The sequence below is a fragment of the Malaya genurostris genome, chromosome 1 (genome assembly GCF_030247185.1).
Source record: "Malaya genurostris strain Urasoe2022 chromosome 1, Malgen_1.1, whole genome shotgun sequence".
NCBI classification, from domain to species: domain Eukaryota; kingdom Metazoa; phylum Arthropoda; class Insecta; order Diptera; family Culicidae; genus Malaya; species Malaya genurostris.
The window spans coordinates 12,121,297-12,140,714 of NC_080570.1; the positions used below are offsets into that span (position 1 = coordinate 12,121,297).

General features: G+C 38.5%; 2 protein-coding genes across 3 annotated transcripts in view; both read right to left on the reverse strand.

Moving 5' to 3' along the window:
* LOC131432703 (probable maleylacetoacetate isomerase 2) overlaps positions 1–19,418 on the reverse strand; it is a 90,157-nt gene that overhangs the window by 64,674 nt on the left and 6,065 nt on the right. The window lies entirely within an intron of this gene.
* Positions 12,779–14,769, reverse strand: LOC131432695 (uncharacterized). Its single transcript, XM_058599136.1, has 2 exons — positions 13,587–14,769; positions 12,779–13,521 (listed from the first exon to the last, which is right to left on the reverse strand). Exon 1 carries the CDS (start codon positions 14,313–14,315, stop codon positions 13,611–13,613), a length of 705 nt encoding a protein of 234 aa, XP_058455119.1. The 5' UTR covers positions 14,316–14,769; the 3' UTR covers positions 12,779–13,521; positions 13,587–13,610.

Sequence of the window (19,418 nt, forward strand, 5' to 3'; positions counted from 1 at the left end):
CTTGTGAACTTGTATTGCTAATAAAAATTGATTCTACACAATAAAGAGTTCTTCAGACTGCGAAATATTTCACGCATTGAAATATTTCCAGTGATAAGCGTATTTATGGTTATCCAGTTCTCTATGTTCAACTCAAAACTGTTTCAACTTGTTTAAAAAAAAATGCTTTTTAAGTATATTGAAGAACCTCACAGTAATATTTATGAGAATCTAAAGAATAAGAGAAAGGCTTCATTACACCATCAGGTGGATCAAAATAGGTTTTCGAATAGCTTGCTAATCTAATCACTGCTCCACGCTAGAAACGCTATCGTCTGCAGTACCAAGTACCAATGATATGCGGAAATATTCCGAGTTTTTCAAAGTAGAAGTACTTCCTATCTCTAGGGGCAGAGCCTTCGTAGATTAAAATCTGTCTAGTCAAACATATCAAACATTCGAGCTGACTGACGGAGTACATTAGATCTTCAAAACTAGCGTAAAAAATTGATAGGTTTTAATAACAATTAATTATCATATATTAGTATCTATGGCTCCCCACAGTTTCGATCGAGGTAACCACGAAGGTAAGCCTGATCGTGATCCTGCCAATAAAATGCCATATCCCGACACGCTTCCAAGTTATTGATAGTGACGTACGCATCGTCGCCATGTTTGTCCAGTTCTGCTTTCAACAAATTACGATAGAATTCCTGCACATTGGTAAAATAATCCAACTCATCCTGCAGTTCATCCTGGATTGCACCCGAATCAAATATTGCGTCGTTTCTTCCCAAAGTCTGTACCACTTGACCGATTGATCGGGTGTTTTCCCGAGCATAATCCTGTTCATACGGCACGAACCGATACAGCGCATCACTACGGAGATCTTTGTGCGCATAGAACGCACAGTTCTGAACGTCCAGTTCCTGTGCATCCAGGTAATGGGTCGTCAAATTAAGCACATACTCCGTGCATTCGGGGCTCACACCGTCGCGTTCATTGACATACTGGATAAACTCGGCATGAGAATGGCGCATCCGTGGAATCATACTGGCAAATTCCAGCAAGATCTCGCGGTTGAACTCCCGAATAAGAAGTCCGTTGAACGTCCGTTTTTCCAGTAACTCCTGGTTAACTTCTTGGGACAGTGAGGAAAAATTTGAATGGAACTGCAGCAGGAAACTGTAGTCTTCGGAGGCCCACATCGTTCCTAGGCAACACACTACCAGAATAAACAGCCTCGCAAACATTTTCCAATGCTCACAGTAGGCCGTGATAACTTAGACTGAACCTTTTCGCAACACGTTCACAAAGTTTTTAAATGAACAACCGCTGATTAGACCGTCTATATGTGATTAGATAGCAGCTTGATCAGAGTGGAGTTTCCCAAATAATCGGTGGTTTGAGTCCGTGCTACTGACGTCACCAGCTAGACGTAATCCATTGATTATCTTATCAACTCGTCTAGGAAGGCTGTTGAAGAACTTGATGATTGAACGGAAAGTTGTTTCTTTTCTCAGTCTTCAATATGTTGTTCAGTGGGCTATTGCTAACTTGCTTTCTGACGGTGTCGGAAAGCTTTCTACAGAACTACCAGGCCCAATTTGCGACACTGAGTAATCGAATAACCTGGGATGTGATAGTGGCACAAGGAAACAATCGCGTACAACATCAACAACTGCGGGCGGACATTCTCACTGAGCTAGCCCAAACAATCGTCGAACTGCGGATGATACATTACGAAACGAATCAACAGCTGAACTACTTCCGAAGGAAACCCGAAGCGGATCAAGAATGTTTGGATTCGGTGTCCGCTTCGCTGAATGTTACCTTCCACAATGCGGAACAGGTGGTACAACTTTGCTCCGGTGACGTCATTGAGAAACTGCAGTTGGACTACGACGAAAGATTCCATCCTCTGGCCAAGCAGCTACTCAGAGATTCGACGATTATGCTTCATATCACTTTGGACGCTCTGGCTGAGGTGAATCCGGTTATTATGGCCCAAGAGGTCGAAGGACGTTTAGACGCTGAATTGGATCACTTCAACGAAGAGTGGATGGACGGTTCCAGGCATCTGCAAGAACAACTTGCGCTACATTCGGATCTTAGCGATGACGTGATTACTAGCCTCGACGGCTGTACCGAAGGAATGTTAACCATCCTTCCGCTAAATATTGATGGTCTGATGTCGTATGCGGAGCAGTATTGTTTGGCGCCAAATAAAGATATTGCTGTTGTTGATTAAGGTGTAATTTTATCATTTCCTATCGAATGCAATGGATTTTGTAGGAATATCTCATAGAGTTTGTATGCGTTTCTGACATTCATACTGGCAAATTCCAACAAGATCTTTCGATTAAACTCCCGAATAACAATTACTGTATGAATAACTGTGAAACATGGCAGATGCAAACAATACACTATAAATAAGATTTACTCAAATTTAGAGTTTTTTTAATACAAAACTGTAAGAATCGACTTGCGAGCGGAGCTTCTAAGTCCCATAGTGTCATATACCATTCGACTCATCCCGACAAGATCGGAAAAATCAGTTCGCTTTCACATCTCATCCAAGTCAGTCGATAAAACAAAACCGCTTACGTTCGGGACAGAATAAACCAAGTACAGCATTGTGTAGGGAACAATAGAACGACCTCGAAATAAGTGAACCAAACGAACAAAATCTACCGCCGCTACGAAAGAATACAATTATTGTTGACTTCAGGCAGTGCAAAATTCGACCTTCGATACAAGAGCTTGAAGGTTTGTTTAAGGAGCAAATGCATCTTGACATTAAACGTGTGCATTTACTTCTATGCAATAAGACAAATAATGTTATTTACATCCAGTTTCTCCCATCTTTCAGGCAATTTTCGGATCCCGGCTCGAAAAAGGAGTCCTCTTCTGACGCTATCCATGAAGCAATCCATTTTTCCAACTCTTCGAAGGATTGAAAATGTTGATCTGCCAGGCCGTGTGCCATTGAACGGAATAGGTGGAAGTCAGAAGGGGCGACATCTGGGGAATACGGCGGCTGGGGCAAGACTTCCCATTTCAGCGTTTCCAGGTACTTTTTAACGACTTTTGCGACGTGAGACCGAGCATTGTCGTGTTGGAGGAGGTTTCAACTCGTACGGTACCCACTTTCCTTCTTTCTAAATCATGCCCAGGGCTTTGAGACGTTTTGAAATGGCTTGCTGACTCACTCCCAACGATTCGGCAAACTCTTCTTGTGCTTGGCACGAAACTTCATCAAGCAATGCTTCTAGTTGTTTTTCTTTGAAGGTTTTTTTTCCACCACCATGTTTGTCTTCGACATCGAAATCACCATTTTTGAAACGTTGAAACTAACGTTCTTTTACTCGAGCAGCATCACCGTAAGTTTCTGAGAGCATTAAATGCGCTTCACTGGCCTTTTTTGTTCGAATTGTAACAGAAAAGTAAAACTTCCCGCAAATGGCGAGAATTGGGCACATAAACAGACATTTTCGAGCGTGAATAATACGAAAATAAGAACATCTGTCATTGGAACGGCGATGACAATTCATTAGGCACTGTACACACTCACTTTAAACGCATTATCATCTATGTATTTTGACTAGCCTTAGCCAGTACAGCCACCTATCGGAAAAACGGCGGAAGCAAAGTTGTACACCTGATATGTGGAGCACGAGAACATTAAGTACAACATTCCAGTATATATGGAAGATAGTGCTATAGAAGTGCGTGTGCATGATCTTTCCTCAAGCGTCACCGATTCATATATTCGCAAAACTATGTCCCAATACAGAGAGATTCTCTCTATCGAAAAAGAAAAGTGGAAGAATTTTTTCCCCGATATTCTAAATGGCGTACGTTTATTACGCATACACTTGAAGAAGGCTATACCTTCTTATGTGATTTTTGGTCAAGACACAAGAATTCCGTGTAAATCAATTGTTACCTATGACAATCAGATGGCCACATGTCAATATTGCCAAAAAGCTGTTCACTACGGTAAGCCATGTGATAAACTGGACAAAGAGACAACCACATTAAAGGACAACGGTGCTTCCTTCACCCCAACCCCAACTAACCCCAGTACACCTGTGACCAATGTACAACAAGGTGAATCTCTGTGCATCAATGGGTGACGAGACGAGCGACGAACGAAGTCCCCCTCAATCCTCGCAGGAGGAAAATGGAAGCTCCTCTCCCCCTAGAAAAAGGGTGACAACGAGATCCAACTCAAAAAAAAAATTTTTTAAAAAATCGGCTCAATCGGTCACGTAAAGCTTGTACGCAAAAAGGTCTGAATAAAAAATATCTTTTAAATAATAATCAGTTCATCACTTTTATTCAATATCATATAGTTGGCTTGGTTGAACTCATGGAAGCGGTCTAACATAAAATAAAATTTAAATTGGAACTCCAATGGACTTAATCAAATATTAAAGAAGTTTCATGTAAGGAACGTCACGACAAGCAAGAATGTCGCGAACTGGGACATTGGATAGTCTACCTTGGGTACGCAAGGAATTTATTAGTTGAGATCTGACATCGCGATACTCCACGCATGTCCAAACGGCGTGATCAATATCGCGACAACCTTCGCCAATGATTAGTCTCGGAAAGTCCAATTCGAAGGAGAAGTTCATCTAACGTGTATTGATTGGAGGTGAGTCTGGACATCGCATGAATGAAGTCCCAACTCACATCCAGTCCCTTTGTCGATATTTTAGGAATAATTGAGTGCATCCACCGACCCTGGTCATTTTTAGTCCTAAGAAGCTTTTTTATCTACGTGGATGTTGTCGTTTTTATCGTGCCAGCTAGCTAAAATAACTGACTGATCAAAATGCGAACTTAGAAGTTATATAAAGAGGATCTCACGAGGATGATTTAGGGTAGGTTTTCTTAATAAAAAGTTTCTTATGGCTCGTGAAAATGTTTCTTACTTCTGCTGTTAAATTCGGTAGACAACGTTTGATTTAGCAAGCAAGTTGCAGCTTCGGACCGAAAACAATACTTTACACTCGTAAATCAACCAGATTAAGTGCCTGAAAGAAAGTTTTTCCACTATTCATCAAAACACTCCAGAACTTTGTATTGTTTTAGCTAGATTTGATAAACAATATGATTCAATTGCAACTATCAATTATTCCGTGCGGAAAGATAATCATTTCCAGTGAAACAGAAGTTTGCAATTTCCTGTTAGCCATAGGTGCTCGATTAGGATGTAATTATTGATAACGGAAGCCTGATTGAACCAACAAAAAAAAACATACAATCTAATCACATTGGTTCGAATCACTGGATAAGGTATAAAATTAAGATTGATTTAACTGAGTTAGAGCCAGTTTACGATTTTGCCTTGACGAAAGATGATGAAGACCGTTTTCGGATGGCTGCTATTGTTTGGGTCAATTTACGCGAAAACACACGAAGAATATCGCGTTTGGTTCAACGAGTTGGGAGCTGAGATCGACGATGAGGTGCAAATGCTGCGGGCTAAGAACAGCGATGCAATTCTGGCAATGACTCAGCGGGCTCTAACCATACTGGGAAACTACACGGTTCCGGTCCAGGAAGCTTTCCTAGCTAAGAACCAATCGGTGCAAATCGACGAGTGGTTAAACGAAGATCCGGCCATCCAACCGTGCTTCGACTCGACGTTTCAGCTGATCGATACTCTTGGCTGGCTAATGATCTACGACATTGGCTGGTGTGCATCCTACGCAAACCATAAGCTATCGGTGGAAGCACAGAACACATTCTACAAAGCTGCTCATCGCATCATGAGAACCGGAACGGACGGACGAGGTCGGGTTCTGGAAGCTTATGGGAAATACGGAAACGCTGAAATGCAGTTGAGGTTTTTGGAAGATGAGAGCACTGTTTCCGATGAGCTGTGGCGAGATCACCGGGAGGTGCTGCAACGGGAGGTCGAATCGCGTGCGGAAGCTTCTGACGTGATGGTGGACGATCTTCACGTTTGTCTGGAAGGTGTGTTGAATCAGGTTGATTTCTGGATGCAGTACATCGAAAATGAATTGCAGACATGTATTGAAACGGTGAAGGAAAATAATTGATACCTTCCGGAGGGATTTTCCAGAGAACCCCTCGGTACCTAACAGTGTTCTTTACATCAGTTGTCAGAGAAAATACAATAATTTTGAGATTGAGCTAGTGTTTTAGCTGTTTTTCAGGTTATTCACACTAAAAGTAGAAAAAAATATTAACGTTATTCACACAAAAGTTTAGATAGTATTAATTCAAACTATTTTAGAACTAAGAACAAATTGACCCAAGAAGCACATTCCCTAGTTGTGCGGAAATTTGTTTTTGGCATTAAAAATGCCTTACTCTTCACTATATGGGGCCGGGTGTCAATTAAAAGTTTCAAAAATAGTCGCGTAACCTTTTTTTGTCATAATTTTGAACGTTAATAACTCAGTCATTTGTTGATGGATTGTTATAATTTAACAACCAATCGATTCGGAAACTTTTAACTTAAACATTTATGACGACGTCGTTTCAGTATTTCAATAGTATACTATTGAAAAAATGGTTGGAATCGACCTATGTTTTCATCCACCAATCCCTGTTATACAAAATGACGTCAACTTCTTGTTCGGCATAGGAGGCTTTGCGTCATGCATAAAAAACACCGTATCGTTATGCGTAGTATGAAGAGAAATCTATAAATATAGGCTGCACAATATTTCTTTGCCTAGTTGATGTTTGACTGTGATTGAAACAAGTAGCTCGTCCAGTGAGCTGATGACTGAATTGTATGTGCGTTCACTTGCTGGATTGTCGCTTTTGCATTATGTGTTGGTGAAATTTTCTGCTATCAGCGCAACACCGTTTTCGCTTTAGTATCTTATATTCCATCTAGCTATTGAAGAACCGAATCAGCGTGGTTACCGATTCTTTTGAAATATCCCATGTATTTATCAAATTTTTGGTCGATTTTGTCATTAAAAATGCCTTACACTTCGCTTCCCGAGGCTGGGTGTCAGTTTAAAACATGCAAAACTAATCGCGTAACATTTTTCTGTCATAATTTTGAACGCTTATAACTCAGTCATTTGTTGATGGATTTATTTAATTCAACAACCAATCGATTCGGTAACATTTAACATAAACTTATGTTAAATAACGTCATTTGAATATTTCAATTGCATACCATTGAAAAGTTGGTTTGAATTGAGTATTTTATTTTGGTTCTCTGGTAACTATCAGGCAAATTTAGAATTATCGGCGATAGATTTTTCTGATCTAATTTGCAGCGCTTGTTCCTCGATGATTTGTTAATGGATTTTCCTCATTTAAATGATTCCAAAGCTTCGATATTGCAAGCTTAAAAATGCTTAAATTTGTCAACGAATCGGTTTGCATACTTAAATCTCCATTCCCATATGAACAAAACGTGACAATGTGACTGAACAAATTGTTGTCCCACCAGAAATTAAACCCTTCAAAAGATTCAAAATTAAATTCTGAAACTTATCTAAAAGCGGCCTCCTCGGTTTAGTAGTATAAATATTTTCCACAGGCTCATATATACAGTACAATTAGATGCAATATCGTATAGTTTCAAAGATAAACTCATGGTAAGTTTACCTGCGATTTTACATGTATCGTTTGAATAGGAACCCTCGTAGAATTTGGTTAACCGCCAGTTTCAGTTCAATTATTATTTGGTTCAAAACAATAAGCGTCTGATGGCTACACGCGTTGTAACTATGACAATGTTCATTCGTGTGTTAATAACATCAAGTTACAATATGAACAAAATTTCGGAATTTTGTTGCGTATCCATTCTGTATATTCCTAATATGCCTAGGTGAAAATCAATGTAAGTAACTAAATATTTTATGCGGAATGTTTCACATGTTTTCTTTCTCGTATTGTTGCCATATTATTTACCGACACTTTCCGAAGATTATCGACGATTTTGACGAAGGATTAATAAAATTACACTACTATTGAGTTTACTGGTACAACATTTTTCGTCCAAATAAATAAAATCTTCTCTTGGATCGATTAACTGTTTATAAAATTAATAAGTTTGTACGTTTCTCTAAAATTGTTATCATAAAATAAAATCGTTTCATTTGTTCAGGTTCAAATCTTTAGGTAGTTTGTTTCTAAAATTGAGCTTTCGAGTAACGTTGAATTCATCATAATTGACTTCTAGTTAAAGGACTTAACTTAGCTTAACTTAACTTAATGTAAAATGTTGTGGAATGGGATTAAAATTGAATAGAATTAATTATCAAAGAAAAATCTAATTGTAAATTTCATCATTCGCCAACAATATAAGCCCTTAAACTAGACCAAGTTTGTAATTAGTCAATTGAATAAGTTTTTAGTTTAGTGTATCATCATCATTATCATCTTTATTTTTGTATTAATTATGAAGACCCTAGAAACGTTCCATTTTTAATGTTATTGTGCTCGGTCGTGTCTTGAATACTACCCTCAAATTTTTTTTTGCTGTAGCCTCACATAACTTGAGGCTCCTGTTGAGGATAAAGTGGTAAAGAAGTACTAAACAAATAAAATTCCCCCATCCCGAAAGAATGTTGTTTTAGTAAAACCTCCAACATCCGAAGGATTCTTAGCCCTAGCCAGAACAGAAACAGAAAAGGTCAAATTGTGCAAAAAGAGTGTAATACCTAGCCGTTTTCCATCATCCGGCTAAATTCAAAGACCGTAGTAGCAATCCAATCCCTGTTTTCCGAAGCTTTCCTTACTTAATCGCTCAAAATTTGTCTATTGGACGAAGTTCTGGCGAGTTTGGTGAATTTGCCGTCCTCGGTCCTCGGTAACACTCCGTCACCGGTTGCACGTGACGGCAGGATGCCAAATCCGGCCAGAAAAATAGCGGCGTGGTCCATGTTTGGATTAAAATCAGTAATCTAATTTTCTTCATTGAAAAATTCAAATTGAAAAATGATCACAGTTTTTTAATAAAAGCTACCATCGATATTCAATAGATGCTACCTATTAAAAAAAACTAGAAATAGGTAAGACATAACCGCGAAATTGACGTAGGACTATGGCATTCGAGATATGTATAGATATTAACTGATTTAACACCGTTTGACAGTTCAAGATTGAGTAGTCCTGAAAAGGACCATTCGGTTTCGGAAGATTGCGTTTGTATTCTGGGAATAAGAGCGGCAGTTTAAGGAGTGTATCGATAAGTAGTTAGCAACATTCAAACAGTTATTACTCTAAAATGGCTTATTTTTTGCAGCGTGTTTTGCGGTGACATGTTTTTTTACATGTCAATAACAGCTGCGCAATCGATTGGTTTCGGTACGGTTTATCGTTTCAATGATGAGTCGAATTGATCCGGAAACACGAATGAAAATTCTACACTTGGTGAAAGTGCACCACACCAGTGTCAAAAATATTATCGAGAAGTTTGGTAAGACCCTTTCCATGAAGGATTTGCCCCGATCCGGTAGGAAAACGGGTCCCAGCCAGCTCGGCCGGGATTTAAAAGTGGTTGAGTACATCAGGAAAATCCCATCGGCGTCGACGCGGGATTTTGCCAAGCAGCCAAGAGCGCAAAAACTGTATAACCCGATTCTACAGAATAAAGACGGATGCATCCTGATCTACGACGAAACCTACGCCAAGGAAGACTCTCGAGCGCTGCCACTGTTCAGAAAGCATAAGGCTCCTCCCCTTTTCTGGCCGGATTTGGCTTCAGCCCACTACGCCAACTCCGTTCTACAGTGGTTGTCAAAAATTAATGTACAATTCGTGGAAAAGGACATCAACCCACCGAACTGCCCGGATCTTCGGCCAATTGAAAGGTATTGGGCAATTGTCAAGCGGCACTTTCGGAAGGAAGTTACAGTGTTCCAAAACATGCAGGAGTTAAAAAAAAACTGGACAGCTGCCACCAGGAAAGTTACAAAAATAACTGTGCAGAATATAATGAAGAATGTCAAGTCCAAAGTGCGAGCGTTTCACAGAAACTAGGATTTTCTTCAATATAATCAGTGAATTGCATAAAAATGTAATTTTTCTACAATATATCGAAAACTGATGTCAAACAAATTTTTTTTTCGCTTTTTTATTCAATAATCAATGTTGCTAACTACTTTTCGATACACTCCTTACTACAGTTCTCTGAATATGTACTTTACGTTACTTTTGGGGTCCTGAAAAGGCCGTTTAGTGGCTTTGGAGTCTTTGGAAAGGACTATTTGGTTACGGATGATTACTTTTGTATTTCAGGAAGTAGGGCGCCAGTCAAAGTCATTTGTCATTTTGAGCCTTGACCTAGAAAAAATCATTACATAAATATAATCATAACACAAGTCGTACAATCGCTGATATAACAGATCGGCTGAAAAGTTCGTATCGTTTCTATAAGAGGGCGCCACTAGAATTAAATCCATTTTCAATCAGTACAAACCTTCAAAAGATACGTGTATAAATTTGACAGCTGTCTGATTATTAGTTTGTGAGATATTGCATTTTGAGTGAAGCTACTTTTGTTATTGTAAAAAAATGGAAAAAAAGGAATTTCGTGTGTTGATGAAACACTACTTTTTGATGAAAAAAAGTTCCGGCTGATACCAGAAAATGGCTTGATGAGTGTTATCCAGACTCTGCACCGAACGATGCAACAATTCGTAAGTGGTTTGCAAAATTTCGTACTGGTCATATGAGCACCGAAGACGATGAACGCAGTGGACGTCCAAAAGAGGCTGTTACCGATGAAAACGTGAAAAAATCCACAAAATGATTTTCAATGAACGTAAAGTGAAGTTGATCGAGATAGCTGACACCCTAAAGATATCAAAGGAACGTGTTGGACATATTATTCACGAATATTTGGATATGAGAAAGCTTTGTGCAAAATGGGTGCCGCGTGAGCTCACAATCGATCAAAAACAACAACGAATTGATGATTCTGAGCAGTGTTTGGAGCTGTTATATCGAAATAAAACCGATTTTTTTCGTTGATATATAACACTGGACGAAATATGGCTCCATCACTTCACTCCGGAGTCCAATCGACAGTCAGCTGAGTGGACTGCACGCGATGAACCGAACCCAAAGCGTGGAAAGACTCAACAATCGGTCGGTAAGGTTATGGCGTCTGTATTTTGGGATTCGCATGGTATAATTTTCATCGACTACCTTGAAAAGGGAAAAACCATCAACAGTGACTATTATATAGCGTTATTAGAGCGTTTGAAGGACGAAATTTCAAAAAAACGGCCTCATTTGAAGAAGAAAAAAGTTTTGTTTCATTCGTATTCTCCAGATTTGGCCCCCAGTGACTTTTTCTTGTTCTCAGACCTCAAGTGAATGCTCGCTGGTAAAAAATTTAGAAGCAATGAAGAGGTAATCGCTGAAACTGGCCTATTTTGAGGCAAAGGACAAATCGTACTACAAAAATGGTATCGAATAGTTGGAAGATCGCTATAATCGCTGTATCGCCTCTGATGGCAATTATGTTGAATAATAAAAACGAATTTTGGCAAAAAAATGTGTGTTTCGCAGTACGGTGAAATCGTTTCCATTGAAAGGGAAGTATGGCGAAATTTTTTCCCCGGCTTCCGGAATGGCTTGCGAGTATGCAATTTCGTAAAGCAATTCCATCTTACATCATTTGTGGTCAAGGTGGGACACATCCGTGTAAAACGCTGATTACCTATGAAAATCAGTTGGTTACATGTCAGTTTTGTGAACAACCTGCACGACTACGGTAAACCTTGCACTGGAACAGCGAATAGGACATCTTCAACCAAAGACAAGGACAACTGTCCAGCAACGGGAACTAGTGAACCCAGTACTTCTGTTTCAAGAACGTTTCCAGCATCAAACCAGCAATCAATTGCAACCAATGTACAAGGCGCGTCTACAGCAACTTGCAGCGAGCATAAGACTACGAACAACAGCGAGAAAAAAACGGAAACTCAAATCCTCGTTGGATGAAAATAGAAACTCCTCTCATCCGAGAAAAAGAGTGACTACGAGATCCAGTATTAAAAATAACATTTCTATTAAAAAATCGGCTTAATCGGCCACGTTCATGCAAGACATGAACAAAAATTTTTATTTAAAAAAAACCGGAAGACTTCCCGGTAGAAAAAAAAAAGAATTTTAGTTTATTCCCCATGATCCAATTCCGCTCGCAAAAACTTATCGAACCTTTCCCCGACCAATCGAATCAATTCAATTCTCCGGCTGGGCAATAATATGTGAGAGTTTGTTGTGTCTCTATTGGCTTTTATTTTGCTTACCAAATGTTTGGTCGATGGGAGCTCGACTTAACTTTCAATTTCTACCGTCTAAAATTGGGAAGAAAAGTTATTTTTGGTACCATTTCTATCTATTTTATATTTGAATCTCAAGTTAACTTCAAAAATGATAAATCGATTGCCACAGTATATTTCTTTTTTTTTCATTTTGGTAAGCATTAGAACAAATAATGTATTCAAAATGGGCACTCGAAAAAGTTTGGGAACCACTGCTTTGAATCATTTGAAATTTCACAGTTTCAGTGTTATAAACAATCGAATGCGCTATTTTCCTTGCTATTTCCATTAATATTTATAATATAATCGGTCTGAGTTGAGCTCAGTTCGTTGGATCCACAACTCTTGAGAGCGACGCTTGGTTCATACAAAATGGTCGTGTCCTAGTGTAATGACTGCTAACTTATATATATATATATATATATATATATATATATATATATATATATATATATATATATATATATATATATATATATATATATATATATATATATATATATATATATATATATATATATCTACATCGTTTAATCTAACTTGGTCTGACCATTACAGCAATTTTTATTTAGGAATGGCTATAAACACTTTTTGAAACGCTCTTGCCGGTAATTACCACCGTTGATGCTATCGATTTTGACCTGTTATCTAGCGCTTGCCACACAGGCTGTGTAGATTTATACTTGCATTTTCAATGTTCAAGAGCGTCTTTTCTGTTTGCTACCGTGTAGAAAAATTAGTTTCGAAACTGAGCTTTCAAAACATACACGAAAACTTCGTTAAGCTTATGGCAGTCTGTTTCTTCTGCTTTTTGTTGTTTCGCATTACGGTCATCCTAGTCCAATTTTTGAATCAACGTTCTGCACAAAACTTATTTCAAGATATTTTCAATTTTTTTAACATTAGCTTCGAAGTATGGATATTTTTGGATATCAAGTTTTCCAGACCAGTTTCACCATTTACTGCTCACTTTGTGCATGTTAAGAACAACTTTCAGCAATTTTTTTTTTTCAAATATTGAGATGTTTTTTCCAAAGTTGAATCACAACTGCATCAGTAAATTTGTTTAATTGTAGCGAGTCTACGATTAATCGGATCGTAATTCTACAAGATGGAGTTTCTGCATGTCAATTCAGATAGCTTCTTTTTTCTCTAGTCACTAGAGGCTTGCGTGACTTACTATACCGTTGAAGATCGGAGTTTCAACCATGAATATTTACAGTAACCATGAATGTTTAAATGGAATTCTGACCATCTGTAAATGAAAAATAAAAACGATGAGTCGGGAGATTGTTTTATTGAATGCATCGAAGAATTTACGTTTCCGTTCGAAGCCGGGAATTTTCATTTCCTGCAGTTTTTGTTCTTATTCAAATAGTACTTCAAGTATCCCATGTGGAAAGCGTATTCCTCGACTGCTTTCTTCGTACAAACTGTCGTATATTCTGCACCAGTTTTACGAATTTCACTGAACTTGGTTAGGCTCTGTTTCATATCCTCAATCATCTGTAGATACTGAACCTTCACAGTGTCCAACTCCTCGCCAACACTTTCCTTGACTATTTTCCGGACAGAGCTCATAGCCAGCTCCCTAACCACAACCGTCGTAACTTCACTAGCTTTTCGTCTGCTCTGTTCCAGCAAAACCAAAAATCCGGTTTGATGAAAACTATCAATTTTATCCGTCACCTCTTCCGCACAAAGTTGCACTGCTTCCGTAGCTCCCTTGGCGTGTGTCCAGTACATATATTGAACGAACTCGATACAGTAAGGATCCGTCATATTGTACTCTTCGATGAATTGTCCCGTAATCCTGTAAATCTCTTGAATTTCGAAGCTAGCTTCGGCCAATGTACGAATCAACTCTGCGTTCAGATCAACCATCTGCGTCGCGTGGAACCGTTGCATGGTTCGACAGGTCATTAGAAAAGATCTTCCCAAATCGTTGAGTTGATTTTGAAGCTGTTGCAATTCAGAGCTTCCCAACACTACCACAATGGAGAGCACAAACACCGAAAGAAACACTGAACGTTTCATACTTCCTAGCATTACGATAACCCAACGAAGACTAACTGTTTTCAACCCTTAGGAGGTCGCTATATTACACTACCAAAACGAGATATCGATAACCGGCGACGACGGCCAAAGTACGTTCCACAATTGTTCGGTTTCGCCGCGCAGTTACGTTACGAGATGAACCTTAGCACCTCAGCCCAGGGACTGACGTTCGGCTCAGGTGACAATACTGGCGGCGATGGCGTTTGTTGATTACTTTCTTTCCCAATAGGCCAAAGTTGACTTTGGACGAACCACAGAAATATGCCACTTAAACCAGTTAAGCGGTCTGTTGATTGATGGGATTGTTTCCGTATCGGCTCTCGTGTCGAAATTAGTCATGTTTTGGATTTTGATAAACGGGTGAGGCAGAACTGTCAGTTGATTCACAAGATTAAAGCTTACAGCTAGGGGTTTGTTTGTTTTTTGACGAATCAGACTGAATATTGCCTTTCTTTCATTATGACTAGTACCAGAAAAAAAACAAAAAATGAAAATTGAGTATTATTTTGGTTTTGATTTCGATTACCAACTTTGTTATTTAAGTAACTAACGGATCCTCAATCATAACAAACTGTATTACTGAAACGAGGTAACAAAACATGTTACTTTCTTGCTACTTCATTTTGCTCGAGTTAAAATTAAGAATAACTACAATGATAAGCCTGCGTTTTACCTTCGGCATCTTTGAGCTAAGGCAGTGTGTCTTATTAAATATATCGTTAAACAAAAAAAAAAGCCTGCGTGTTGCTCGAACATTGTCACCTAAAATCTAACTATACTAACTGAGTTGTGGGTAATTAAAACCTGATTATTCTTCTACACAGATTTATTTTAACATTTCAAAAAGGTAAATTACCGTTCTACGCATAACTGTCCCATATTCTGGGATTTTCTTTAGTGAAGAAGTATGAAGCAGGAAGCAGGAAAAGACAAAATCTGGCTTCTCCTAAGCTTCCTCGTAAAGGCCTCAGAATGTCCTCTTCGTCACAAAATGATCAAACAAAAACGAAAAGTGCTGACTCAAAACCGAACCAAACACCTCCTGGTTTCAAAAAACTTAGAGATGATAATGAGTACCTAGCACTTCCAGCGCTATCAAAAAACCCGAATGACCCCAAATCACAACCAGAAAATCAAACAAATGCTGGATTATTGAAATTTTCTGATATCGTGGACTGGTTATTAACAGCCTTTAATATTACTGATCCTCTAAAAAGCCTCCTAACTGCTCTACTGCCAACAGTAAGGACATTTTTAAAACAGTTGGCTGAGCAATGGCCCTTCCTTGCAGCGATTGTATCTTTTGATGAATAATTTACCAATGAGAATCGAAGATAATGAGCATTGTGCTTCAGTGGAATTGCAGAAGTATCATCCCAAAACTTGATTCTTTCAAACACTTAATACACACTCGTAACTGCGATGTATTCTCCTTGAGTGAAATTTGGCTGACTTCTAACATCAACCTCGTCTTCCATAATTTCAACATACTCCGCCTGGATCGAGAACTCTTTTGGAGGGGTACTTCTAGGTGCTATTCATTTTATCGTATTAACCTCCCCTCGACACCGGGAATTGAAGTTGTTGCTTGCCAAATTAATATTAAAGGCAAAGATCTATGTATAGCTTCCATCTACATTCCTCCCAGAGTCTCGGTAGGGCATCGTCGGCTTACAGACATCGAGAGAAACAGCAATGATCACTCTTTGGAATACGGCCCGTCGCATGCGCAATCGAAATCACGCGAAAGAAAGCGAGGAATATTCTAACCGCTGGATATTCGATTTCGCTAAAAAAGTATGTTCTGATTCTGTTCCGGAACAGAAGATATCCCGCGTCGCGACTTCGAATACAAACGAAACACCGTTTTCGATGGTAGAGTTCTCACTTGCGCTCTTTTCGTGTAACAAAAGTTAGACCAGGGTTAGACAGAATTAAATTCAACTTGTTGAAAAATCTGCCTGACTCTGCCAAAAGGCGCTTGTTCAATTTATTCAACAAGTTCCTCGAGGGTAATATTGTTCCACACGAATGGAGAGAAGTGAGAGTTATCACCATTCGAAAAACCTGGGAAACCGGCCTCCGATCACAATTCGTATCGGCCGATTGCTATGCTTTCCTGTATTCGGAAATTGTTGGAGAAACTGATTCTGTCGAATTGTTGGAGAATTGATTCTCTTTGGTCAAGACAAATGGATTGCTTTCAGGTACACAATTTGTGTTTCGCAGAGGCAAAGGAACGAACGATTGTCTAGCTCTCAACAGAAATTCAAATGGCAAGAACAAATGGTATCAGTATAATATAACGGTTCTATCTGAGAAGTTGCATCAGCATGGTCTTTCGCCAGTTTTGAACAACTTTTTATATAATCTATTGTCTTCCTCAGGGCTCATGCTTAAGCCCCCTTTTATACAATTTTTACGTAAACAATATTGATGAATGTATCAACACATCTTGCACGCTAAGACAACTTGCTGACGACAGCGTTGTGTCTATTATAGGACCCAAAGCTGCCGTACTCCAAGGACCACTACAAGATACCATCGACAACTCGTCAACATGGGCTCTTCAAATGGGTATCGAGTTCTCTACGGAGAAAACTGAGTTGGTTGTATTTTCAAGGAAGCGAGAACCAGCACAACTACAGCTTCAACTAAGGGGTGAAACCATAGCTCAGGCCTCCACATTTAAATATCTCGGGGTCTGGTTCGACTCCAAAGCACCTGGGGATGTCACATTAGGTATCTGAAACGAAAATGCTTCATTGCTGTAACAAAACCTAGATAATAAAAAAGGCAATGGTTCCAACGGCATATCCGCTAATTTACTAAATGCAAATTGCATAACGTTTGCTAGGACTCACTCTGAATGTTTTAATGAAATTATTCAGTGTGATTGTCTAAAAATCTCTAAAGTCATTCCTGTATTAAAGTTCGATAATCGTTGTGATTGTAAAAATTATCGTCCCATTGTTCGCCTTAAACATAATTGTTGAAAAACTTTTTGTCACCGTATGTATTGCTAGAATTTTTAAACAAACATAGCGTCTTCTACCAATTTCAATAGGGTATCATACAAGGTGGTGGCACGCAAACTGCTATTATAGAATAAGTTAACAAGACAATGAGTGAAATAGATCGTATGAATCGGGGGACGGGTATGGCGTGATGGATAAGTCGATGCTTTTCACGCATCTCACCTGGGTTCGATTCCCAACCCCGCTCATAGGGTCAGAAAGTTTTTCTGGCTCTATAATCTTAACAAAAAAAAATATCGTAAGACTGTCGGTCAGTGCCTTATTTCTTGTCCATAAAAAAGCTTTTGATACATTAAACCACACGATTTTACTGGAAAAGCTCGAATGTTATGGTATCAGAGGCATCACCAACCACGTAATTCGTGTAGTTACTTAACAAACAGGCAACCATTTGTATTCGTTGATGAACGTAGTAACCTCGCTCCTATAATACCTCCTCCTTAGTGTACCACAAGGTAGTAATATAGGACCTTTATTATTTCTCTTATACATGAATGCTTTAGGCAATTTGAATTTTTACGCAACTGCAAGGCACTTTGCCGATGAAAATTAGCCTTATTTTATCCCCATCATATTAGCAGTATCATTATTAGCTAGAGGAACAGTGACCTAAATATTTAAACGCTAATTTATTGTCATTGAATTTACTTAAAACGAAATACGTGATCTTTCGTTCTATACGAAACGTGTCACCAATTCATAACATCCCGAAACTAATAGATTACGTAATTGAAAATGTACAATGATTCAAATATCTGGGCATATATCTTGGCCCTACGTTATCTTGAACTTCGTTAACCGTCAACAGTATTATATTAGTCATTTGAGGGTTTGGATCCTCTTGGGTTCCGGTTTGTGCCAAAGTGCGTAAACGTAAATGATTCAGTATTATTTTATTTAATTCTAGATATTTAACGTGGATCACTTAAAAGGAAATTCAGTGCCACTGGGATTTCAAACTTTGCATCTGGTGAAAGAGATTTCATTGCTTTTCTTGGTAGTTTCTGCAGATTTAGTTACAACGGGATCGGAAGACAAAAGGAGTCGCCAGTATTCTCGATGACTTCCTCGTATGATCTCTACGATAACGTCGTAGATCCTTGTCACGCCTCTTGCCTCTTGTACTTTTTTCGACAGTTGACCGATGAGTACAAGGAATGATTGTATTACTTGTGATCCATGAATAAGCTTTTTTTATGAACACTAGTCGGCATATAACACTACGGATACAAGTCCTCAAGTTGTTGTGCTGTTTCCAAGGCGTAGTTATCGAATACCTGTTAGTTTATTTTTTTTCCAGATGTTAAGATTGAAATCTAAAATCTAACTTTCTTAATTGAACTCAAAAATGATTTTGTTGTACAATAAAGTTGCAAAAAATTTTATTTTGGGCAACTTTGCTGAAAAAGCACCTCCCTAGCTTTTCATTTGATCGAGTTACATCAATTTTCCCGAGTAAAAGTAGGGTGGCTCCTAAAAAATCACTTTTTTTTCTAACTTTTTTGTGAAACGTTATATGGCAGAGTTGTCTTCCAAAGAGTTGTTGAACTAATTATTGCGCACAATTTTGCTGAACCAAGCTTTTTTATATGAACTACCAGTAAAAAGTTATGATTGTTTTTTCATCAAAAATAGTTAGGCTTCAAATATCAATATTCATTAGATGCCAGATCGATAAAAATGTATCCTATGCGGTTTATGAAAGGTCATAATATAAGGATAAATTTAAGAGAAATTTGGAAGGGTGTTATGTTTTTAACTTATTTAAATTAGTCTTAAAAATACCTTCAAAAAACTCAAAAACATTACATAACTCTTAACACTCCAAATACCAAGCCTCAAAAAAAGTTGGAACGGTAACTTTGAGCTGTTATAGCTCAGCTGTTTTTCAACGAATCTCAATAAATTTTACACCCTCGAATTTTGTGAAGTTCGTAGATTGATTCCAAAACTTTGTAGCAGACGATTGGTAAAGGAAAACCAATGAAAATTTGGTTTTTCCCGTTCGAAGTTTTTTTCACGCGCCCAATATGCCCTATCTGCTTCCCAATTTTCG

Bases quoted from the DNA above. Each gene is read 5' to 3' on its own strand.
- LOC131432695 (XM_058599136.1), bottom strand. From the start codon at position 14,315: ATGCTAGGAAGTATGAAACGTTCAGTGTTTCTTTCGGTGTTTGTGCTC.